Source organism: Mauremys mutica, chromosome 10 (genome assembly GCF_020497125.1).
Source record: "Mauremys mutica isolate MM-2020 ecotype Southern chromosome 10, ASM2049712v1, whole genome shotgun sequence".
Classification (NCBI taxonomy): Eukaryota; Metazoa; Chordata; order Testudines; family Geoemydidae; genus Mauremys; species Mauremys mutica.
The window spans coordinates 17,836,536-17,863,002 of record NC_059081.1 but is presented as its reverse complement, the minus strand read 5'-3'; the positions used below and the strand labels follow the sequence as shown (position 1 = coordinate 17,863,002).

The following is a 26,467-nucleotide window of genomic DNA, read 5'->3' as shown; positions in this document are numbered from 1 at the left end:
TTAAATGCAGTTTAACAAAATACCCTTAATGTTAAGTGCACACTAGCATTAAACATCAACATGTTCATAAAGAATATTTACACCATCAATACATAAAGTTTGTTGCTACACAGACAGACAATACATCTGAAAAAAGGCAAAGAAATGTAAAGTTTAGCCACCTCACAGAATATACTCTGCTTATAAGGACACCCCTTACAATCACATGGCACAGACTATACATTGAAACCTTAATTCTGATTCCCTCAATCCATCCTTACACACACACACACACACACACCATTACCAGATTCCACCCCCAGCCCTGAAACATTAGTAATTTTGAAAGTATGATGTAATAGCTGACTATATCAGAAGAGGATAGCTACATAAAAGGGGAGTTTGCAGAAAGGTGGTTAAAGGAAGTGATGACAGGCTGGGTAGGGCAGAAGTGAAGCTGCTGATTAAGATTTTATTTAACAGCTGCTCACAAAAAACTCCCCCATTGCAGGATAAAGTAACAGAAAAATGTAGTTCCTGATGTAGATTTCATCGGCTGGAGAAGATTGGAGCTAGATACACACAATCAGGCTTGCATATGTCCAAGTCATATGCAAGTTTTATTTATGCAAGTAACAACTAAAAATTACCTTAAATGGGTAAAAACAATTGCACACACAAAACCTATCAATTGCACCAGAATCAACTTCCAGCTATTTTTCTATAGACTGATATAAATCTTTTAAGGAGTCTATCATTGAGACACAGGACTGCCAAGGTCAATTTTCAGCCACACCCCAATTTCAAAATAAATGTTAATTCGCAAAAAAAAGTCAGACCAGTGGCCCTTATTTTTAAAAGAAAAACAGCTGTGTGCCTTTTTAAAATGCAACCCTAACTATGCAGGTGGTCCCAGACACCTGCACAAGAAGAATAAGTATATGTATAGTGAGTTTATCCAAGTAATTTCTTCCTACACTATATATGGAAAAAACCACTCAAACTCTGTATCTTGGTTATTTAGTTCTGAAAATAGACAGAACTATGGAATAATCTCCTGCAAAATTTTTCTTAAAAAGGCTTATAAAAGAATAATAGCCTATTATCTATAGCCATGCTAGTGGGAAAAAGTTACATAAGGATGCAATCACTGGTTGAACATAGGTTATTTCATTTCTTGCCAACACTACTCCAATTCAAATAAAACAGCTCTCAGATTACAGGGATATTGTTCTTATTTATAGTATCGTTCACATATCTCTCAAAGTGTCTGCATGTGGCAGACCTCCTTATGTATTCTGCCAGTCACTGCTTGCTGATGTGTGCCTTGACAAAGCAGAACTCAACACTGACACAAGATGCTTTTTCATGGATAGAAGAACTTTATTTGTAGAAAGCTGCAGATTCAAAATAACTAGCCCTCTAATGTATTTAATTCTGCAGCAGATACTATAAGAAAAGCACTTGTTTATGAATTAAATCATGAATTGCCATCCCAAATATCTTTTGGCAGCTCTGGAAAAGGGCAGGAGTAAAGTAATGAGGAATCCCAAGGACTTGCTTCTTCCAAATATAAGTATCAGCCACAGGAGTGTCAGCTGATGGAATGGAAGGAAAGAGTGAGATGACAGGGCCATGGAATGAGAAGTGAAGAATGACAGAAAAAAAGCAAGGGACAGAACTAACAATTGGTAGACACATCATGGAAATCGTATATTTTTCTGAATTATGCAGACCACCAACATTTAAAGAGAATTTTCGAGATCTGGCTTTTAGTAACCTGAAATACATCAGTTTAAAGAGTGCTCTTTGGGTAACAGAGAGCTGGGGGGAAAAGGTGTGCCAATTATATTTACTCACACTGGGGAAGACACTTCATAAATCATTTTATTGAAGATCACTGACCTCTCACTAACTGCGTACATTTCACAACATCTGTATGTGGATGTTCAATGGTAATCTCAAAACCTGAAAAATTAAGAATATGTTTCAGAAACTGCAGTACATTTGTATTTGTATAAAAGAAAGATCTACCATGTATCAAACCCCACCCTCTGGAGCCAATGAACATCACAGTGCTCCCTAATGTCAATAAGCCAGATGAGGGAACTAGGATTTGACCCTTATTTCACAATTCTTTTGTACAAATGATATGGAATAAAACCAGTAAAAATATGCTTTCTATGGCTTTTATTAAGTCACGTCTCGTTTGCTAATATGAAAAATTCACATATACGTTGCAGTCAAGAACACGGTTTAAGTTTCAAACGGTATCATGAAATGATTCTGCAAACAGTGATGTCACCAAGAACAATTCTGACTGTGTCAATTGCATTACCTTCCCTCTGTTATAAAAATAAAGCACAAAAAACAAAAGGGGACACAGAGTTTGGTATAAAGCTTTTATCATTTGTTTGAAGAGACCTGCAGACTTCAGCGTGGCATGTAACCTTATGTTCATATTTCTCTACATGGCTCTGGTGATAAATCAAAAATGACACTACAATAGTTTATAAATGTAATCTGAACCCAAAGATTGACTGTATTTAAAAATAACTGTCCAATTTTTGAAATGCCACAAGTTATTAAAAAGATCACTTGTTCTCTGAACTTTTTTATCCACAGCATTACTAGCATTCAACTTTAAGAACATTAGATCAGGTACAATTCTGTAGTCACCTTGCAGCTTCATTTTTCTTATTAAACTGAGTTCTACACAACTACGCACTTAAACAAAAATACTATCATCCATTGATCTGTGTTCAGATATTGGTTTTAGTGCCAAACCTATTTGAAAAGGCACTGCACATTGTAACCTCCCAAAGTGTGGCAACAATAGCTATTTATATTTGGCCAACTTAATATAGCATACATGCTTACAATGCAAATAAGTTAAAGTAAACTGCAACAGAAAGGGTCTGCTAAAGGCCAATGGTATTGGGGATCCACTGTAATGGATGTACATTCAATTGAGTGCATGCAGAGCATATTCTTGTGTAGGCTAGATGCCATTTAAAATAACATACCTAAAGTTTGAAGCATTATTGTTTCAAGTATAACCAGTTCTTGGGCCTGCTGAAGATATGCCTGAAATGTAAAAAAATAAGTTACTGTCAAGACCTACTAGAGAAATTTACTGTACTTACCAAAGTCTCAAATAGAAATGGTATGGGCAACATGTTAAGACCTCCTTTAAGACCTCAAATTTACTTACCTTTGATTTATTATATCCTGATACACATTTGGATTCTCAACTTTAAAAACAGTTAACTGCAACTTGTCTGCTATCACAAAGGCAATTAGCCACTCAATGAGTGGTAGCATAAATCAAATCTGAGAGAACTATTTTCATAACCGAGCTTGAAAATAAGTACTGTATACTACAAGAAAAAGGTACAATTGCTGTCTGATGGGGAAATTTCTTTTTTCCAATACAGAAGAACCTCAGTTACAAACTGAGCAGTCAACCACATATCTCATTTGGAACCGGAAGTATGCAATCATGCAGCAGCAGAGACCAAAAAAGAAAAAAAAGCAGCAAATATAATACAGCACTGTGTTAAATGTAAACTACTAAAAAATAAAGGGAAAGTTTAAAAAAGATTAACAAGGTAAAGAAACTGTTGTATTTGTTTCATTTAAATTAAAATGGTTAAAAGCAACATTCTTCATAATAAAGTTTCAAAGTTGTATTAAGTCAATGTTCAGTTGTAAACTTTTGAAAGAACAACCATAATGTTTTTTGTTCAGTGACGAACATTCCAGAGTTATAAGCAACCTCCATTCCCAAGGTGTTTGTAACTCTGAGGTTCTACTGTAGCTAAACTGGGAAAAACATTAAAAAATACATAAGGATATAAAAGGTACTGTGTCCTTATGATATGTTAATCAAGATTAACCTGGACACCTATCACAAAAGTTAAATGCATTACATCATAGAAAGTTCTTATTACATGCACAAGTGTCCTATTAAAAAGGGAATTAGAGGCCTTAGTTTGCATGAAATATTAAGTAATTGTGATAGGTCCACTAATGGCTATGCTATTAAGTTACACAACAGATAAATTATTTGATTTAAGCAGAGAAGCGTCTTCTAGGGTTGGCAGATGGCATTAATCCAGTCAAGAACGTAGTACAGCAACTCATCTGAGGTGTCAACTGTATCTTAAGCATTACAATTAGATTTAAAGTATTATTTCCACGTACATCACTTTTTGTATCCAGCTGTAGCTCTTGAGGATGAAGACAGGCATGTGCTACTTTGATAACATGTTCGAGTTTTCGTGGCTGTTCTTCCACTTTCGCAGCCAAAAACAATGCAGTAGGAGAGATTATCTGTAAGAGAGGATAATTTTTAGTTAAAAAAAAATAATTTTTTTAATTCTAGTGCAAGCAGGACCTAAAGTTACATGGAGGGGGTGAATTGGTAATTGCAAAAAGTATTAGAAAGTCTGTACTAGGGATGAGACAATATGCAAGAGTAAAAAATGAAGACAGTTACCCTAGCTGAATTTCAGTATGGTAGAGTTCTCCTACTCAGCTGATGAGGGAAAAAAATTGTAAGCATTAAATTATATTATGATCAAGAAATGTTTCAGGCCAAATTAATTCTGACAGATAACCGACAGATTTTTTCATCAGATAGTCACTGAACCAAGAAGAGGTGATTCCATTTTAGATTTAGTATTGGTAAGTAGCAAGGACCTCACCGAAGAACTGGTTGTAGAGGAAAACCTTGGTTCAAGCGATTCATGCGCCAAATTCAGTTTAAACTAAATGGAAGGATAAACAAAAATAGTCTGTAATTAGGGTCCTTGATTTCAAAAGGAAAACTTTAATAAATTAGGGAAGAACAAAGATCTCAATGTGGAAGAGGCTTGGATTTACTTTAAGTCAAAGTTGTAGACAGTATTTGAAGCCTGCATCCCAAGCAAGAAGAAAAAATTCATAGCAAAGGGTTGCAGACCAAACTGGATGAACAAGGATCTCAAACAGGTTATTAAGGGGAAAGCAGAAATCTTACAAGGAATGGAAGAAGGGATGGAGCAGCAAGGAAAGCTACCTCTTGGAGGTCAGAAAGTATAGGAAAAATGTGAACTGCCGAAAGCTAAGCAGAGTTGAACTATGCAAAGGAAATTAAAACAAATACTAAAAGGTTTTTTAGCCATATAAATAAAAAGAAATCAAGTAAAGAAGTGGGACAACTAGAGCAGTGAGGATGGGCTACTTTTTGCAATTACTAAGCAGGGCCCAACACCTAAATGAATACTTAGCCTCTGTTTTTAATAAGGCGCTTAGGGCAAGATAAGGGTGGCTAATGAGTATGAGGATATGGAAATAGAAAATTACCACACCCGAGATGGAAGTCAAACTCAAACAGCTTAATGGGATCAAATCAGGGGGCCTGAATAATCTCCATTCATTAATATTAAAGGAACCTGCACATGAAATTGCAAGCCCTACAGCAAGGATTTTTAATGAATCCATAAACTAGGGGTCCGTACTCTATGACATTGCTAATATACTACTTATTTTAAGGGAAAAGAAGTGATCCAGGAAACTACAAATCTGTTAGCTGACCTCAATTGTATGAAAGGTCTTGCAACAAATTTTGAAACAGTAGTTAAGAATACAGAGATTAATGGTACTTTGGAAAAAAATGGCAGATTGTGCCAGATCAACCTGATGTTATCTTTGAGAAGATAAGTTATTTTCTAGACAAAGGAAATGCAGCAGATCAAATCTACTTGGATTTCAGTAAGGCACTGACATTTCCACATGGAAAATTAGTTAAATTGGAGAAGATGAGGACTAAAATGAGAAATAAAAGGTAGGGAAAGGAACTGGATAAAGGGGAGACTACAATAGGTCACAATGAAAGGTGAACTGTCAGGCTGGAGGGAGGTTACTAGTGGAGCTCATCAGGGATTGGTCTTGGGACCACTATTACTTATTTTCATTAATGACCGTAGCACAAAAAAATGCATGTGCGCTAATAAAATTTGTGGATGACACAAAGTTGGGAGGTATTGACAACATGGAGGAGGACCAGACTATAATAGAAGAAGATCTGGATGATCTTGAAAACTGAAATAATGGAAATGTGATGAAATTTAATAGTTTAAAGTCATGCACTCAGGAACAAACAAGAATTTCTATCAAGCAGCTGGGGACATACCAGTTGAAAGCAATAGAGGAGGAGAAAGACGTGGGTGTATTGGTTGATCACAGGATGACTGAGCCACCAATGTGATGCAGCCATGAAAATGGCTAATGCAATCTTAGGATGAATCAGATGAGGTAATTCCAATAGAGATGGAAAAGTGTTATTACCATTATGCAAGGCACTGGTGAGATCTCATCAGGAATAGTGTGTTCAATTCTGGTCTCCCATGTTTAAGAAAGATTAATTCAACCTGGAACAGGTGCAGAGAAGAGATACTGGGATAATCAGAGGAATGGAGAACCTACCTTACAAGAGGCCACTTGCGGAGCAAGACTAACCAGACTAAGGCTGATGGGAGACATGACTGCTTACTCTAAATACAACAGAGGGATAAACACCAGGGAGGAAGAGGGGTCATCTAAGATAAGGGCAAATGTTGGCACAAGAAAAAAAGATCTAAACTGGCCAACAAATTTGGGCTTGAAATTTGATGAAGATTTCTAACCATCAGAGTAGTAAAGTTCTGAAATAGCCTCCCAAGGGGAGCAATATGGAGGGAAAAAACCCTAACTGGTTTCAAGACTGAACTTGATAAATTTATGGAGGAAATATATGATATGATAATATGGCCTACAATGGCATGTGGCCTCTCTGCGACTGCTGGAAGCTAGTATCTTCAAGGACTGGAGATGGGACAGTAGGCGGGGAGGGCTCTGAGTTACAACAGTTAATTCTTTCCCAGGTGTATGCCTGGTAGGTCTCGCTGACATACTTAGGGTCTAACTGATCACCATATTTGGGGAGCAGAAGGAATTTTCCCCTAGGTCAGATTGGCAGAGACTCTTCAGGGCTTTGGAGCTGTGTTCCGGCTCCGTTCCAGCTCCAGGCAAAAACTTGCAGCTCCACTGCTCCGGAGCTGCTCCACGCTCCAGCTCCGGGCTCCGCTCCAAAGCCCTGTTCTGGGTTGTTTTTTTCCCCACCTTCTCTGCAGCATGGGTCACTTGCTGGTTTGAGTTACAGTAAATGGTGGATTCTCTGTAACTTGAAGTCTTTAAATCATGATTCAAAGACTTCAGTAACTCGGCCAGAGGTTATGGGTCTATCACAGGAGTGCATGGGTGAAGTTCTGTGGCCTGCCGTGTGCAGAAGGTCAGACTAGATAATCACGATGGTCCCTTCTGGCATTAAAGTCTATGTGACTATTCACAGGTAAAACAGTTTTCCAGACACAGGTTAGAATAGGATATTTCTTTTGAAATTTACTAAATTCAGACAGTTCATTTAAGTAAAGATTAAGCTCAGAAGTGAGTGAACTCTGATACTATCTTTTGTTTTGAAAAAGGTGAAGCAGAGTCCCAGGAAGATCCACTAGCTGTTGACTGTCAGAAGCAAGCACAAACATCATTTGGCACAAAAACCTGGCAATCAATCAAAATGCTAATGGATTGGAAGTATGAGACAATAACATGACCAATGATTTCACAGGAGTACCTCTGGTCTGGAACAGTCCCATAATACTTAACACAAAATGTGTGCCTGGGATGCATTAAGCACACCATGATTCATGAACTACAAGTTTTATTGACAAGTAATGCATGTTTGAATACAAATTACTTTGGGGAAGGATAAATGATATACACCCACTCTAAGGACCAATAAGACCTCAATGCAGACTGCCATAATTGGCACAGTATTTGTAAAATTCAATAAACATATTCTTTAATATTTGTATACAATGCCAAAACAGAGGCACTGTTCTATAGCCCAGTTCCTAGATGTCAGTTTTCAGGATCAGAGTACATAAATAGGTTCTTATTTCTCCTAAGCTGAAAAAAATTAATATTTAAAGGAGCTGATCTTTTGAGAAAATGCATTTTGTATTTGCCACTCCCATTTTTCAGGCAAACAATAGAGCAAAGAGTTACTTCTAAAATGTCTGCCAACTCATTTTTCTGTATCAAGGAAACCTGACCTTTCACTTGTTATTCCAAAATTTATCAAGTGATACATAAAAATTGTGTTAAAACTGTAGAGTTAAGATTATAATATGGTCAACCAAGACAAATGTACAGAATAAAGAAATAAGGCCTTGTCTTGCTGCAGAAGTCACGCCAGCTTAATTTTAATTGATACAACTGTAAATGGATTTAAGAGCATTCATCCAGGGTTTACAAATTGTTTTTCAATTTTAAAGCAGACTGAAGTTTTCAATTTTCAATTTTAAAGCAGACTGAAGTTATAGTACAACTTCTGTATGTAGACCAACAATAAGAAACAAACAATCTGCCCATTGAGTGTCAATTACAGATATGTTATCTATTGTAGCAACAAACATTTTAAGCTACATATTGATGCAAAGCTCAGGCAGATATGAATTATAATTAAGGCTACGTTTTAGTCACGGGTATTTTTAGTAAAAGCTACGGACAGGTCACGGGCAGTAAACAAAAATTCATGGCCCATGACCCGTCCCTGACTTTTACTACATACCCAACTAAAACAGGCTCTGCAGTGCATGCTGCCTCTGACTGCAGGCACCACCCCCGCAGCTCCCATTGGCCGCAGTTCCTGGCCAATGGGAGCTGTGAAGCCACGCCTCCACCTAGCAGCTGAATGAGGGGGAGGATGTCACCGCTTCCAGGGAGCCCTCTAGGTAAGTCCAGTGCCTGCCTGACCCTGTCCCGTGCCCCAATCCCCTACCCACTCTCACACCAAACTCTGCTGCTGGGAGGGGGAGGTGGCCTGAGACTGCCCCAGCAGCTGCTGGTGTCCCTGGCACAGGGGCTGCCCGAGCTTCCCCTGAGGCAGGAGCACCAGCTACTGCAGAAGTCATGGAGGTCACGGAATCTGTGACTTCCAGGACAAACTCACAGCCTTAATTATAATGGATCGTCATAGTAGTAACAGTTTAACAAAAATCCCAAATGAAATTACATGCCCTACACCGTCAATGGGTATCGTAGCCCTTTCCATTGAGCCAAGATGGGGGATAACCTAAAAATCAAATACTTGTTTTTCTTGTTATAAAAGTGGACAAACTATGGACAACTGAAATCAGTCACTTCTGATTAGAAGCAGATATTTTCAACTGTTTCACTTAACATTAAGAAAACAAAAAGATCCTCTTAATGTTTCTCTTAATTTTTCTATAAACCTTAAAGTCTAGCAAACTAAAAGGAACACAAACAGCAAATCTGGGCCTCCTTTGAACTACAGCAACATGCAATTAAAAAACCTAAAGCAGGGATAGCCTATTTTTTGTCAAGGTCCAAATTTCTTGGTCAAGGTATAGTCAAGGTCCAGACTCCAGAGAAAGTAATAATTAATATTAATAATAACCACCAGTAAATACAAAGATTTTGGGGTCTGTTCAAAAGCTTCTGGCAGTCTGGATTTGGCCACGGTCTGCCTGCTGACTACCCCGACTTAAAGTTTCCTCGCTAAAGCTGGATCACAGGCAGCAATTGCCTAAGAAAAAGAACACAGGGCTGTTTCCTTTGGATATATTTACCTGCAACATTTAGTATTTTACTTCCCCAAATAAGCTGCATTTCACATTTAAGTTCTGTTTCCTTCTAGCAACAAAATTAACTAAAATGTGTTGATGTTATACTTTAATGTATAAAAGGTATTAAGGTTGCCCTACACTTTCTGTAAAATCCAGTTTTCAGTTACTTATAACTGTCAAACCTGAACCACTTAAACTGAGTTTTCCATGCCAGGTATCTGCCTCAAGCTAAATTTATTCTGAAAATTTCAGTCAGACTGGTTCAGCTGCTTGAGAACCAGACAACAGAATAACGTTTTGCCATTAAAAAAGATTCTGGTGACCGTTTCTTTGAGGAGCACTATCATGCTCTGGAATAGGAACTTGCAAATTAGTAGGAGGTACATTGTTAGGGAATGAACAGCCTTGTGCTGTTCTCGTGAAAACCTGCTCAAACTTGGCCCAGTCATAATTTTTGAAAAGTTTCAGATCACAAAGACAGATAAAATCTTGAAGATTCAGTGTGTACTGAGCACACTCCAGCTATTCACAGCTCCTATGTATAACCAGAGGTATGTGAGCCACCCCAACAGCATGAGTGAGCATGCTCCAATCCAGGGTTACAAAGCCAGACTTTCCTTGCAATTGCTATTCTGGGCCAAGCACAGGAACTAAGAGCAGGGAACCTGTGCCTGCTGTACTTTCAGTGACCCTCTTGCTGGTACCCAGTCAACATGGACGTGTTAGACACCAGACTCAAATGCAAAGGGGATAAGAGTCAGACCAGGCTGGAGGGAAACAAAGTACCTGATGAGACTGGGACTCTGAGATGGGGAGGGATGGGGCGAGGGAAGATGTGTAAGTATGGGGAAAGTGTCAGATCTGACAAGGAGCTGAAGTGTGGGGAAACTGGACAAGGAATCTGGAGGCCAGGGGGACAGGAGTGGAGGGGTTGACTGGGACTCCGGCAGAGAGCCCTGGAGGGTAGGTATTAGGGTTGGTTGGGCAGGAAGACTGGAATGAGAAACCAGAGAAACAGGAAGTGGGACTGTGATGAGGAACCCAGGGTAGGAAAGAGAACTGGGAGAAACAGGTTGGAAGTGATGGGGCAGAAGGGGTGAAAGTGAAGTGGGGATGAGGCAGAGAAGTGAGAACAGCTAAAAGTCTCTGTCCACTACTGCACACTTCCCTCCAGAGGCTGGAATGAAACCCAAAAAAACAGAATCTCACCATTCCGTTGCAATCAGCAAGTATCTGTGGAAACCCACTAGCAATGTGCATTTTTCAGCCCCCTTTAAGTGCTGGTCCACACAGAAGGATGACATCCTACTACTGCCATCAGTTACACCATTAGCTCAAGTGGCACAGGTCTGTGTGGTGGAGCAGAGAGTCCAATGCTGCTAATGAATTATGTGGGTGTCAATATCTTATATGATGGAATCTGTTTTTTCAGTTTGCTTTTTAAAAAACATAGGAAATTGCACACAAAACTACATTAACAGAACATTATTAAGGTTGCAAAGTCAAGCTTGCAAAAATTAGTAAGTGCCAGAATTAAGATTGTACAGGCAACCTTAATTTGGCCCCCTTGTGCACATTCATTTAATAAAGCTTTAATTACATGATCACACACTCCCCACCCGCCCCAGGATACCTGCCTCATTCAGTGCACTGGATATGAAACAGGGTTGCATAGCAAAGAGGCTGTTGTCTGTAAACCCCGTCTCATTTGTTGCAGAAGTTGAAAGATGCACAGTGAATGAACCAAGGGATTGCACAAAGAGAAAGGAGGGTCTCATGGTTAAGGCAGCTGAATGTTGCACTGGAAAACTGGATTCTATCCCTGCTTCTGCCAGAGAATTCTATGCGAGTAAGTCTCACTTGATCAAATAATTGTTAAGCAGTTATGTCTCCAATAACTTCCACTGAAATTCTATGAGATATGTCTGACAGTACTGGAGTTCTACTTAGCCAAATATCAGGTGTAGCATTAGAATGCTTCCTCCATTCATCAACTTCTCAATGTGCCTCAACTTTTACTGAGCACGACCACTTTCAAAGGTGAGAGGTCTCCATGTCCATTCTATCCTTGATTTCCATGGCCTTGTCTAAGCTAGAGTTTTTTGGTATTGTTACTCAAGTTAATCATTTTTGAAGATACTTATTCAGGTAAGAAATGGCTTCCTTGAAACTTCAGACATAGAATGTCAGCGAGGAACACATACTCTTCAAGATGCAAGGACAGCTGAGCTACTCATATGGAGATCCACCTACCATGAGTACTTATTCTGATGGTATTTTATTTCATACCTTTCACTTTAGAGCATAATAGAAGTACTTAAGGTTAGGTGGCAAAACAAAGAGCTCACATTCCTTTTATCAGAGGGCACGTTTTAAAAAAAAATTCAATTTAAGTAATAAGAAAGAAGCATTCAGTTTGCAGCTATAATCTGATTATCAGGGAGTATTCTGGTCAAACTGTCAAGAGTTGGAACAGCACAAATGTTCAAGAGAGCTGTATCTTCTCAAGCCTTCCTTTTTAACAATTTTATCACCTTTTGCAGCTGTTTCTTAACTTAAGTAAAATGGGTTAGTTTCAGTTTCCTAGTGGACAGATCAGCATCAGATATCTGTCATTAGAATGGCCATCCTTATTAGTCTTGTGCCTTGTCTAGACTGAACTTTTTGGTACAGTCTTAACTCTAGTTAATACAACTGAAAACAGACATAGGATAAACATTTGCTACTTTTGCTTCACCATAGGCTAAATATAAGGGGAATGCAAGTGATTTGTCACTCAAACTCATCATAAGACCATCAGGAAAATGTGCAGAATAAAGTTCCTTCAGAATGAATTTTTAAATATTTCATTTTAACTACTCACTTGTGAGGGTAGGTAGCCTCTCAGCAGTAGCTCAGCAATCATTACCTCTAGCGGTATATATGCTCCTCACTGAAGACTACAAGTATGCCAAGCTTGAAGTTTTAAAAGGAAACCATTTGGATGATCTAAATAACAAAGGCTTAAAGATAACTAAGTCTGAGAACGAGTTCTGTGAGGAGAAAAATAAAGATTTCTGAATTTCATTTCAGTTAAGTTTAATCAACACATAAAATAATGTATAAAAGTGTTTTCTCAGTTACTATACAGCCACTACAGTAAGTACAGAAAGTAGCAATTATCATCTACTGCAAAGGGAAAATACTTTCGCGCCTTTTCTAAAAAAAATAAAGTAAAAATGAAAAATATCACATTAAGTTTAAGAGAGCATGGTGTTAACATATGCCTCTGAGATTTAAAAGAACTCTGGAGACAAGATTACTAAAATGGTGTAAGAGGATTTTGGCAGGTGGCAGGAATCCCATTTTTGATCAATCAAAACAGACAATTTCACAGAAAGAGTGAAGATGCCCGTGCTCTTTGTGCAGCATGTAATTCAATGAGAACATCGTTGTTAAACTGATTTAAAATCTCATTGTTCACATTTCAGAAATGCCAGTTATTAAAATATGTAGAAATGGCTCTCCATATATAGTCATTCACTTGCTATTTAAAACCTGCTGTCTTCCTTACACATGTACTTGCTGGGTTAAGTACTTAGGGCTGTGAAAACCCCCACCCACCACTCATATTTTTTGATGTTATGCCACTGAAATATTTATATGAACATATTTTGTTTTTATATTAAGAATTTAAGGCTCTAATTTCAATCTAAAGCAAAGCTACCTAGCCTTAGAAAGTTAAAATGGAAGTGATAAGGACATTTTTTGTTATTCTGCTGTGTAGGCAGTAAACTATAGGACTGTCTAGAACAGTGTTCCCCAAACTTTTTACCTGTGGTAAGCATGAAAGTTCTCAATCAACGCTACAAATAAGTGGTTGGTAGAGTGTAGTTTTATTTGACTCAAAATTCCTAAAGTTAAAGTAGCATGAAACAAGTTATTGCTTTGGCTGAAATAGTAAATAGAGTTCTTTAGAAGTAAAATGTAAAAGGCTGTCAAGATAAAAAGGATCCATGATCTAAAGAGCCTAGAAAATTCAGGCTTTCCAGATTATTCAACTATTATTAACAACCTACTGAAGTGGAAGGGCGAACATTGATGTATTTAATTTTATCTTGAGACATCTGAGAGTCATCAAAATGTAGCCACAAGAATAATTTAAGCCTGTTTGTTTCAGGTCTTCCAGCAGCTCTTCGATATTAGCTACATTCATCTTTGACACACAAATACAGCATAATTGATGTGATTATGCCAGAAAATCTGAATAGCGAAGACTTGAATTTTGACAGGAAAGTTGCAACCTTCTTTTATGGAAAAACCATCATTTTTAAGATAGCACAAAATGAACAATTTAAATAAATTTAAGCATTTTCCCTGGATATACTCCTCTGGACAGATTAGAGAAAAATTTCCAAAAATGCCTAAATGTAAATAGATTTTCAAAAGTGACTGTGGCAGTTAGGAGCCAAATCCCATTGGAAATAAAGAAACGATACTACACTGAGTTTTTAAAAACAATTCTTGCTGATGGGCTGGACATTTGACTAGTCCAAAAATAAATGGCCAACTGACTGGTCAAATAATATCAAGAACAGTTAAATATTTTTAAGCACAAATTCATTAGAACAGCAACAAAAAAGTAAGACTTGATGGTCACCAATAGGCTTGGCCTGAAATAGATGCTTATGTCTAATAACAAAAATACAAATTACTTAACTGAGTTATTTTAATTCAGAAAAATGGAAAAACACAATGAAGTTCCAGGGCATTCCTGCTGGAATACTTGACCGTGATCAAATAATAGGCAGTCTATTGACTGGCTTGTCAAACCTACTTGGTGGGTTGCAGGTGCATGGAATGGTCTTAGAATTCATCTCCAATATGCCCTATAATTTACTCCAGGGACCTTGACCGTTAGACTATCTCAATAAAAAGCTTTGCCAGCTTAAAAAAAGCTTATTAGATAAAGACAAAAACACCTAAAATATTAATATATTGTTTTCAAGCTCAATTCTGTGTGGACGTACTGATGTTTAACCATCTTGAAAGTTAAGTGGTTATAGGTTATGCTAGATTCTTCAAACTACGATTCACAGAGTTGGATTCTGGCATTTCCTTATTTCCAGCAGCCAAATTCTATTAAAAATGGCTAAAAACATTCAATACTTTTACAATACACCTCTACCTTGATATAACGTGACCTGATATACCACGAATTCGGATATAACACGGTAAAACAGTGCTGGGGGGCAGTCCAGCAGATCAAAGCAAGTTGGATATAACACAGTTTCACCTATAATGCGGTAAGATTTTTTGGCTCTTGAGGATAGTGTTATATCGAGGTAGAGGTGTATTACTTTCCTATGATTGCCTTACATGCCACGGGGATGTTATGAGATTGTGCATGGGAGGAGGTGATCAACAAGGCAATCACCGTAATGCAGCCAAAGGCATGAATACTTTGACAACTTCCACAATTGGGTATCAAAATATTTTAACCCTTTGAAGTGCAATAATTAGGAGGAAGAATAGCTTAATCTCACCTACAGTGTTTAGGCACTTTACCAGGATTTTAACATGTGTGACATTAAACAATGACAGGGCATCATGTTTTAAGTGCACTGGATGCTTCTTAGCCTGGTTATCTGGTACAGTATTTTAGCATAGTACTTCTGCAAAGTGATTTGATTTAAATATATAATTGGAGGTCAATTTGAGAGTTTAAGAGTGCATCTTGAGTGCTTTACCTCCCATTTCCCATGTGCCAAGGGCCTCTTCCTTATTTCTGCATTTGGAAACAGGCAAAAATGATATCTACAATTAATACAAAACCAAAGCTAAGTTACAGTTGATGTTTTGTATGAATGTAATGGTGAAACAGTTAAACTTGTTATGTGAATAGTTTGCAGACTTGTGTCTCTGCAGTATCTTCTTTTAACAAGAGTATAGACGTTTTGGTGTTAAAATAGTTAACCAGCAAACCAAAAGTTGTTTAAGTCTCTGTCAACATTGACATTGAAAGCATTAGCTGAAATAATGATAAATTTCATGTTAAACTTTGTTTCTACATGGTTTGCCTGATCAGCGAAAACTAGCGATTGCTGTTCTAAAGGTAGAATATGGATCTAGACAAAAATTTATTAAACTTATGGCTGGTCTCCACTTACCAAACGAAAATGTAGAGAGTTTAAAAATGGCTGTTACAATGTTTCTGTGCCAGAATATACAAAACTTAACCTGAAACAACTGCTGAAACCGTTGCAAGACAGTCATTCTGACTTCTTTCAAGATTTTAAGAATTTACTACAAAGTTGCTATCATTTTGAAAACTTCAGAAACAGAAGGGAGCCTATAAAAATGTATCAGTGAATAGTTTCTTTCAGCAGATCTTATAACATCTAGCAATGGCCATCATGGAGTAGAGATGTTTTAGCTATGAATGTGTGTGTATTTGCATGACCTACTTACATTCATAATCAAGTGGTAGTTAAGGGATAAATACATAATAAGTTTAGTGTAGAATAGTTAAAAGAAATTCAGCTTACCAATAAAAAGGAAATGAAGGCTTAAGCCTTACAATCTGAATTGATCCTTGCAGCCACAACTCAACCTATTGTGACTTTTGGCAGCTAATTTTTATCCCCAGCCTTCCTATTTCTTGTTTTCATGAGTAAGCATTACCTTTAATGTAAGTCGAAGAACCATTAGACATGTACTTTGCATATTCGATAAAAAATGTCAGATAGATTTTAATTTTAAGATCATTAGTACCTTGTACCATTTTAATTTCTAACAGTTTCTTTTTGCAGTAGATGAATTAGTAGTTAAGTTTTCAGCAGGCCAAGCACCCTGAAGATTTGGATAACATTTACTAAATATTCGTAACAGTCTTTGGCCTTTGCCCTATCTACAAAGAACTTGCCAGATAGCCTGGGAGTATGAATTTAAAAGTGACTCACATTCACTTTGAGACCACTCCCTTCATCCTAAAAGAATAGGAAAAGAAAAAATAAGGCAGTGCATTTGATGCCTATGCATCAATACAAATATAAAAGCCACTGTCTAACATAATATTCATAATAAATACAGAGGTATTTGGAGACACCAGTATAAGTGCCCTGAAAGATATGTGCTAGCTTTTTAACTTTTAGTTCAATTAATAATACATTATAAGTTCTCCTTCCATAAATGTAACTTTTCTGAAACTGAAGGTTGCATAGCACTCAGCCACAAGAAATTTAATGCAGCTACGCTTACAAGTTACAGATTTGCTAGTAATTCTAAGGGCAGGTCTTCACTACCCGCTGGATCGGCGGGTAGAGATTGATCTATCGGGGATCGATTTATCGTGTCTCGTCTAGACACAGATAAATTGATCCCCGAACGCGCTCCCCATGAACTCCAGAACACCAGCTCGCGAGAGGCGGAAGCGGAGTCAACGGGGAAGCGGCAGCAGTTGACTCGCCGCCATCCTCATGGCCAGATAAGTCGACCTAAGAGACGCCGACTTCAGCTACACTATTCGCGTAGCTGAAGTTGCGTATCTTAGGTCGATGACCCCCCACTCCAGTGTAGACCAGGGCTAAGAACTAAGTGACTATATATACTAGTGTCCAGTTGAAGGTAGAATATAGCAGCTAAATACTCTTGTCACTACCAAAAGCTGGCCTAGGTTGCTAGATGTGTCTTGGTTTACCACCCAATGGATTTCTTTTTTAGGCTACACCAGTCTGGGCTGTGGAAATATCATGTAAACTCAAGTCTCCACTCCAAGCAACTCTGCTTGAAAGAGGAGGACCATAAACTGCCCACAAACAGCCACAAAAGTAACCTTCATATGCCTCACTTAATTATTCTCAATTGGTCATGGGTTATCAACTAGACCAAAGAGCCTCACACTGTGGGTTGGGACCCCAAAAGGATCGTGACCCCATTGTAACACGGTGACCAGGGTGAGCGTTAGACTTGGTGGGCCTGCTGCTGAAGCTGAAGCCTGAGCCCCATTGCTTGGTGCTGAAGTTGAAGCCCAAGGGCATCAGTGCTCAGACTTCACCCCCCAGGGTGCAGGCCTCAGGCTCGGCTCCAGCACCACATCCCCGCCACGCCTGGAGTCATGTAGTAATTTTTGTTGTCAGAAGGGGGTCACAATGCAATGAAGTTTGACAACCGCTGAACTAGACCATGTATTTATCTATCAAAATGAGAAAATGTGATGTAGTACAAATCTTCTACTGCCCTCGATGGATTAAACCAAAAACACCTTTAAAAGGCTTGTCCGTGCAAAATAACCTAATCATATTTAAACATGATTTTGATATACACTTGAGTCCTAAACCTCTTCTAACACTATTCTTGCCCTGAGAACAAAAAGCTATTTTAAAGAGGTACATTTCATGCTAGATACATATCACAATAAAATAAATACATGGTCCTAACACAGTTGCAACACATATTTTCTCCATTCATAAAACAAGAATAAAGAGTGTCCAGGTCCAGGACATAATCATGTTTCAGAACCATGTTTAAAAAACACTGATATTTCTGTCACACAGACAGAGCCTTAAAATTTTTTGTAGATGTGGCTTAAAGCTCTATTTGATAACCAGCTTGGTGGCAAAAATAGTTCATGATTATGAAATTTGTTTCTGGTCCAATAATTTTATAAGGCTAATTTCTTGTTCAACTTAAAAAAAAATCTTAACACACCTGGATCTCAACTATGTTTCACACCAGTGTTTAAACTATTTTTACAGCATAGCCAGGGCTCAGAGAGTCCATCCATGCCATTAAATAACATACCTCCTTACACCATTGACTATTCTTTATAAGGGGGGAGGAAGAAAGCAAATCTAAAAGATCTATTTTCATATGCTCAAAGACATAAGCACCGAATAAATATTTTTGACCAACACATCTAATATATCTGACAAGAAAAACAGGCTTGAGATTTCACATTATCCAGTTTTTATAAATATTCCAAACAGAACTAATTACAGAAACATCCAAACACAAACAGAATTTTTATTAAAGGTTTAACATCCAGTTCACCAGTAAATTACATACAAGGCAGCTAGAGCTACTTTCCAGACCAGATTTGAGATTTTTCCATCTACTGTAACTGCCCAATGAGTTACTGAAGGTAGAAGAGTTATATTAGTTGACCATGGCTTTTACAAATCAAAGTACAGTAGAACCTCAGAGTTATGAGCTGACCAGTCAACCACACACCTCACTTGGAACAGGAAGTATACAATCAGGCAACAGCAGAGACCAAAAAAAGAAGCAAATACAGTATAGTACTGTATTAAACGTGGACTACTAAAAAATAAAGGGAAAGTTTAAAAAAGATTTGTGAAGGTAAGGAAACACTTTCTGTGCTTAGTATCAGAGGGGTAGCCGTGTTAGTCTGGTTCTGTAAAAGCAGCAAAGAATCCTGTGGCACCTTATAGACTAACAGACGTTTTGCAGCATGAGCTTTCGTGGGTGAATACCCACTTCTTCGGATGCAAGACATCCGGTCTGGTCTGACTTGCATCCGAAGAAGTGGGTATTCACCCACGAAAGCTCATGCTGCAAAACGTCTGTTAGTCTATAAGGTGCCACAGGATTCTTTGCTGCTTTTTCTGTGCTTGTTTCATCTAAATTAAGATGGTTAAAAGCCGCATTTTTCTTCTGCATAAGTTTCAAAGCTGTATTTAAGTCAAATTTCAGTTGTAAACTTTTGAAAGAACCATCATAATGGTTTTTGTTCAGCATTACAAACAACCTCCATTCCATGAGATGATCATAACTTTGAGGTTCTACTGTATACGTAAATTAGACACAAACCATAGTTGCATCAGTTAGGCACGTCATGCCGTGCAACACAGTAACTGGTGACTCCTAACTAGTAAAGGTAGTATTTGTTCCCATATCTAGAGCCCTCCAAATCCACGGAGATCAGCTTTATATCCGTGGATGCAGATAGCCTCAGACCATGTTTGCAGATCGGATGCGGATATAAATTTTGTATCTGCACAGGTCTCTATCCAAATCCCCAGAACTTTAAACTACATTGACGGAGTTTAACCAACTTATCTACAATAGAAAAATCAAGAAGACTGGTCAGTGTGTATTCCTGTTGTTTATCACATTATTTCTCTAGCTTAGGAACATAGCAGAAGTTAAAATTTTAATTACTAGCTGTTAAAATAGTCTCCACTTGAAATAAGAGTACTACAAATAATATTTCTAAAATAGTATTCTGAAACTAGACTACTTTAAAATACAATGAAACTGTATATGTTGTGAAAGCTATGTCATCAGCTGTTGCCTCAAAATTATGTGCAAGTATAGTTTAAGAGTATAAAAGTCAGTACTTACATTTCTATTAAATTTTGTGAAGGAATGATGCATATAAAACCTGTGCATGTAAACAATTGCAGTATTTATTGTAAGCTGAGATCTGAAAAATGGGATTAAGGAAATTTTACACCTCTAGACAACAATACATTATCAATAAAGTTGAAATTCTATTTACCACAAATACTTTTTGTTATGTTATTCTATTAAATAAAGATGTAACTGAATTAATAAAGCAGTAATAAACTGAGTACACATAACTGGTGTGAAGATACTTTTACTCTTTCTTTCAAACACAACAGTGAGATTGTAAAACCAGATCTATCATGTCTCATTCATTGGAAGGAGACTCCCTAATTCAGGATTTATCTTTAGACAGATTTTAATGTTGCATCCTCTTGCTAGGAACAATTTTACTGTATCAAACATTTTAAAATAACTCTCTCAAGTACCCTTTATATAAGTTTATGCAGGTTAAGTTTTCTCTAGGTTAACCCTAGCTTTTAAAATCAAATTGAACAAAAACTTGTTATAATAATTGGATGTTAATTCCAAGAGAAATGGAATAGATTACTTCTTGTGAACAATAACTATTGTTTATACATAAAGTACTTCGAACAAAACCTAGTAATCAGTGAAAAAACTGCCAAGTCTACAATCATGCTATATGACAATTTGAATGAGGGGAATTGTAAAGGTATAATTGAAACACAATGGAAAAAGTTTATAAAAACTGCTTTAGGATTAATCCAAAAAGAGAGGCAGTCTACTTTTAAGTGAGACAACTGGGAGGCCGCCTTTGTGACGAGTATGGACTATATTCAACGTCAATAAAAAAGTCATTCTCCCTTTTATTTCAAGGGGTGGGAGAGAAGAAGTTTGGCTTTAAGCGACTAAGAATATTACAGTAGCTACAAAAGCCAATAGTGATGAAAACAACTTTGGAGTTTAGTCACATCAATGGGGGGGGAGGGGGAGAATCTCGACCCAATCTAGAGAAGCATGTGCTTCAATCCCGCGCCCCCATACTCGGCGGCGGCAGCAACAGCAGAGTTGGGGAATGTTATACCAGCTCAGACCCGCTCCCCGAAGAGGGCTGGACCAACCGGGAGTTTGAGAGAATGTAATAATCACCCCAAGCCCCAGAGACACGGAGCCGGGAACAGAGACACGGAGCCAACGACTCCCGCCCGGCAGCGGCTCCCCGCTGCCTCCCCTCCACCACACCCTAAGCCCCAGCTCCCCTCCCGGCGCCAGGCCCCGGCTCGCTTCCTCTCCAGGCCCCGGTACGCTCCGGCTCTCGGCCGGTACCTCTCGCCACGCCCGGCCTGGTACCTGGGCCGGACCCCGCTCCCCTCCCTACGCGCTGAACTGCCGGATGAGGCCGCGGCCGCCGCCCAGGCCCGCCTCCCCCCGGCCCGGTCTCCCCGTTCGGATACACGTTGAGGCGCTGGCCCATGTCCTGGATGAGGTTGGCCGCCTGCTGCCGATACGAGAGCTCCTTGTCGGCCTCCACCCCGCAGCGCCGGGTCGGCGTGTTCTCCAGCTGCTCCCGGCTGAAGAACCAGCGCGATGCCGACAAAGAGGCGCCGCCACCCCGCGCCGCCGAGCCCGCGCCACCAGACCCACTCGCAGCCGCCGCCATGACACTTCCTCCCCCTCCTCCGGCCCCGCCCGCCGGCGGCCCAGCCGTCGCGGCGCCTGGCCCCTCTTCTCCCTCCATATTAGTTCTCGCGAGAACTCGGGGCCACGGGCCCGGCGAGGATTCCACCTAGCCGCCTAAAACCATAGAGTCTGGCGAGAGCGGAGCTAGAGCGCCGCAAGGGAAACAGTGTCACGTGGTCTATGAGGTTTCCGTCGGCGGACAATCCTATGGCGGCACCGTGCGGTACAGTGGCCCGCCCCGGATGTGGGGCGTAGCGCGAGGAGCCGCTACAGGATAGGTACTGAGAACCCCCCTCCCCCCGCAGCCCGAGAAAAGTTCCGCCTCCATGGAGCCGGGCGGAAGTGAGGGACCATCCGTTGTGCGGCCGCGCGTGCGTCGCCGCTCACCAGCCCCCCCCCCCGCCTTGCGTGATTCAGGGGCGGGGCGGGGCGGGTGGTGCGTGCGCCGGGGCCTCTCTCCGTCCGGGGCAGGCCGCCCGCTCCTCAACGCCGGGGCTCGGCCTGCAGCCGCCCTGCCCCCGCGGCCCTTCAGGCGCAGCCCCAGACGCCCGCCCGCCTCTTGCCCGGGCTTGGGCTGGAGCCGCTCCCTTCCCCGGAGCCCCCTCTGTGGGCCGGGCCGGATTAACTCTCCTCTGGGCCTGGGGCGATTAGACCGTGTGGGGCCCCTGTAAACAAGTCTTTTTTCCCAATTTAAAACAAAATCATCACAATTATGGCATTGACGCTATTAACGCTCTACTAAACCTGCCTTTTAATTAACATAAGGCCCTTCTGTGGTTATAGTTCAGTCTTAAAACACAGAGACTATAGTTATGTTAATTCAAAATCGCCTCCTACATCTTACCTTAGAACAGCTGTTAAATTAGTTTCTTTCTGGGAGGGCATTTGAGTGCAGCAGGAGGCTCCAGGCTGGGGCAGAGTTGTTGGGGTGCAGGAGAGGGTGAGGGGTGCAGGCTCTGGGAGGGAGTTTGGTGCAGGTGGGGATTCTGACCTGGGGAAGAGGGTTGGGGTGCAGGAGGGGATGTGGGGTCTGGGAGGGAGTTTGGGTGCAGGAGGGGGCTCCAGGCTGCTGAAGAGTGTTGGGGTGCATGGGGAGGGTGAGGGGTGTGGGTTTTGGGAAAGAGTTTGGGTGCAGGAGGGGATTCTGACCTGCAGCAGGGGATTGGAGTTCAAGGAGGGGAGGGGGAGGCCCTTACCACAGGTGGCGCAGCAGGACTCAGGCTGCCTGCCATAGTCCCACGCTGTTCCTGGAAGCGGCCAGGTGCTGGCATGTTTCTATGTGCTCTGGGGGGAGGGTGACAGCATGTCTCCATGCACTGCCCGCACCTGCAAGCACTGGGGGCAGCATCATTCATTCATTCATTCATGCCCGTCACCCCAACCGGGGTATGGGCCGCCAACCACAGATCTCCAGAGTCTTCTATCCTGGGCCATTCGCTCTAGCTGGTTCCAGGTATAGCCCATTTTTTTGCTATCAACCTGAAGGTCGCGTCGCCAGGTATTTCTGGGGCGGCCTCTTTTCCGCTTGCCTTGGGGGTTCCAAGCATGTGGAGCATTTCCTCCCCTGCTAGGGGCTGCAGAGATGTGCCAGCAGCCAGCTGCTACCGGGAACAGTGTGAGGCCATGGCATGCAGGCAGCCTGCCTGAGCCCTGCTGTGCTGTTGGACTTTTAGTAGCCTGGAGATTGTGATCGACTGGCAGAGGCTCCAGGATTGACCAGTTGATCGTGACCAATGGGTTGGTGACCAGTCAATTGTATATAATTATGGATTTATTTTTGTGGGGCCCCCTGCTTAGCCCGAGGCCCTGGACTGCAGCCCCTAAAGCCTCTGCATTAATGTGGCCCTGGCTGTGGGCACCAGGCTCACCCTAGACCAAGAGTTGCCAACTTTGTAATAGCAGAAAACCAAACACACTTGCCCTGCCCCTTCCCGAGCCCCCATGCTCACTCCATCCCTCCTCCCTTTGTTGCTCTCCCCCTCCCTTGCTCGCTCTCATTTCACTGCGCTGAGGAAGGGGCCTGTGTGAGCTCCGGCTGGAGGTGCAGGCTCAGGTGGGGCTGGGGATGAGGGGTTCGGAGTGCAGGAGGGGCCTTATAGCTGGGATAGTGAGTTGGGATGCAGGAGGGAATGTGGACTCTGGGAAGTGGTTTGGGTTCAGGGTGCAGCCTCTGGGCAGTGCTTACCTCAGGCAGCTCCTGGGAAGCAGCTGGCATGTCCGGCTCCTTGGTGGAGGAGCAGGGAGGGGTCTCTGCGCTCTCTCCCCATCTGGAGATGCTGCCCTCGCAGCTCCCATTGGCTGCAGTTACTGGCCAATGGGAGCTGCGGAGCAGGCAGTCAGGGTGGGGCAGCGCGCAGATTCCCCCATGGCCACCCCTGCACCTTGGAGCTGGACATGCCTCTGCTTCAGGGAAAAAGAATTTTTAAACAAAGCTTTAAAGATTTTGTTTAAGCAACATGGGGTACACCATTTTGTTACCAATAATGAAGTCAAGGCTGGGGTCGTGGAGAGGTTTAACAGAACTTTAAAATCAAAGATGTGGAGGTATTTTACTGTCCATAGCACCTTTTGATACATCAGCATGCTGCGGGCCATCATAGATGGTTACAACAGAAGTTATCACAGAACTATCAGAGGACGCCCAATCAACGTGACACACAGTAACATGCTGAGCATGTGGAAAACCGTCTACAGGGATAGTTTTAAAATAAAGGCACCACCAGTGATTTTTAAGAAAGGGGATCGTGTAAGCAGGGGTGAGCTGGAGCCGGTTCGCACGGGTTCGCGCGAACCCGTTGTTAAATTTAGAAGCGGTTTTAGAACCCCTTGTTAACTAGCTTCCCTGTGAGGGAAGCTTTGATGGGCTCTGCCTGGGAAGCCTGTAATTCCTCCTCCCGGCCGCCGGGGGGCGCTGCGCTGTGCTGCGAGAGCCATGTGAGCTGCCTCCTGGCCCTGTTGCTGCTCCTGCTCTTTGGACCTCTGGCCCTGGGGCTCCGGCTGCGTCCTGCTGCTCCCAGCCCCCCCCCCCCCGTGTGAGTATCTGCGCCCCTCCCCCGCCTTCCCTGCCCGCAGCCAGCCCCAGCTCCTGCCCCCCCCTGCCCCCAGCCAGCCCCTGCCCCCAGCCACCTCCTGACCCTGCCCCCCCTGCCCCCAGCCAGCCCCAGCCCCAGCCACCTCCTGCCCCCAGCCAGCCCCAGCCCCCCCAGCCTGCCCCTGCCCCGCCCCCAGCCAGCCCCTGCCCCCAGCCCCAGCCACCCCTGCCCCCAGCCAGCCCCAGCCCCTGCCCCCAGCCGCCCCCAGCCAGCCCCAGCCCCCAGCCAGCCCCTGCCCCCCCCCGCCCCCAGCCAGCCCCAGCCCCCCCTGCCCCAGCCACCCCCTGCCCCCAGCCAGCCCCAGCCCCCCCACCCAGCCCCCCCCAGCCAGCCCCAGCCACCCCCTGCCCCCAGCCAGCCAGCCCCAGCCACCCCCAGCCAGCCCCAGCCCACAGCCGCCCCCTGCCCCACCCCCTGCCCACAGCCACCCGCAGCCAGCCCCTGCCCACAGCCGCCCCCTGCCCGCAGCCAGCCCCCTGCTCGCAGCCGCCCCAGCCACCCCCCTGCCTGCAGCCAGCCCCTGCCCACAGCCAGCCCCTGCCCCACCCCCTGCCCACAGCTGCCCTCTGCCCGCAGCCTGCCCCTGCCCGCAGCCAGCCTCTGCCCACAGCCGCCCGCAGCCACCCCCTGCCCACAGCCACCTGCAGCCCGCCCGTCTGCATCACCTGCCCACAGCCAGCCTGTGTCACTCCCTGCCTCCAGCTAGCCCTGCCCCACGCCCCTATCTGCAGCCAGCCCCACATCCACTGGTGCCCTGCAGTTCCCAGGGCAGTAACCCTGCACACGTGCTTTAATGAGGGGGGGGGGCAGGGAGCAGCTGGGACCCACACATGTGCACACCCTAGAGTGACCAGACAGCACGTGTGAAAAATCGGGACGGGGGTGAGGGGTAATAGGAGCCTATATAAGAAAAAGACCCAAAAATTTAGACTGTCCCTGATCACCACCCACACATGTGAAACGGAGCTCATTTCTAGTTCAGCCCAATCTTTTTAAAAAAGAACTTTAGGTAGGGTAAAATACATCTGTATTTTCCTGGACATGTCAGGCTTTTCGGTTCTTAATCACCTCCTGGGAAAATATGGACGTATGGTAACCCTATTGGTACAAAAAATACATGCTGTCGCACATCCCTTAAATCAGAACTTTTTATAGGGAACCCGTTGTTAAATCAGAACTTTTTATAGGGAACCCGTTGTTAAGATTTTGGCAGGGTATCTAAAACGAAGGGTACTTTTGAAAAAGGATATCAGCAAACCTTTACTGATGAAATATTTACCGTATCTGGAGTTTTATTACAAGGACAGTGGCCTGTGTACACATTAAAAGATTATGGAGGAGAGGTCACAGGAAGTCTTTTTACCCTGAAGAATTACAAAAAGTAAACCCTAACCAGGACCGCGTTTACAGGGTAGAAAAGATTCTAGTGAAGAAAGGACAGGGAAGAATGAGTATTTTTTGGTGAAATGGAGAGGATGGCCTGAAAAATTTAACAGTTGGGTTAAAGTGTCTCAAGTTCAAGACCTCTAATAAAGGGAAAAAATGACTGAAGTGAGTTACGTTACTTTACCCAGCATCGCCTCTGTGGGGGCTTTTCCTCAAAATAGTCTGGCCAACAGGAGGGTTTTATAAAGACATGGTGGGGGCCCACGAAAGCACCATTTTGGATGGTGCAGGTAATGAGGGGTCTATGCGCAGGGCCAGACGAGTGGCTGGCAGCAGGAAGCTGGATTT

At 42.4% G+C, this 26,467-nt stretch overlaps 1 protein-coding gene across 5 annotated transcripts in view; it reads right to left on the bottom strand.

Annotated features, from left to right (window-relative positions):
• The window catches only part of CCNT2 (cyclin T2), a 41,400-nt gene extending 19,701 nt beyond the window's left edge, over positions 1-21,699 (bottom strand). For 2 of the 5 annotated variants that reach the window (XM_045032481.1, XM_045032482.1), the window contains exons 1-6: positions 21,416-21,625; positions 19,998-20,079; positions 16,595-16,621; positions 4,186-4,314; positions 3,006-3,066; positions 1,885-1,947 (exon numbers count right to left, since the gene is read on the bottom strand). In XM_045032481.1, the coding sequence (XP_044888416.1) occupies positions 1,885-1,947; positions 3,006-3,066; positions 4,186-4,314; positions 16,595-16,621; positions 19,998-20,079; positions 21,416-21,621 (568 nt within the window). In that variant the 5' untranslated portion in view covers positions 21,622-21,625. Of the gene's footprint in view, positions 1-1,884; positions 1,948-3,005; positions 3,067-4,185; positions 4,315-12,516; positions 12,686-16,594; positions 16,622-19,997; positions 20,080-21,415 lie in introns of those variants that run through there. The other 3 variants (XM_045032484.1, XM_045032480.1, XM_045032483.1) reach the window with 3 other exon arrangements.
• Positions 21,700-26,467: the final 4,768 nt, after the last annotated feature.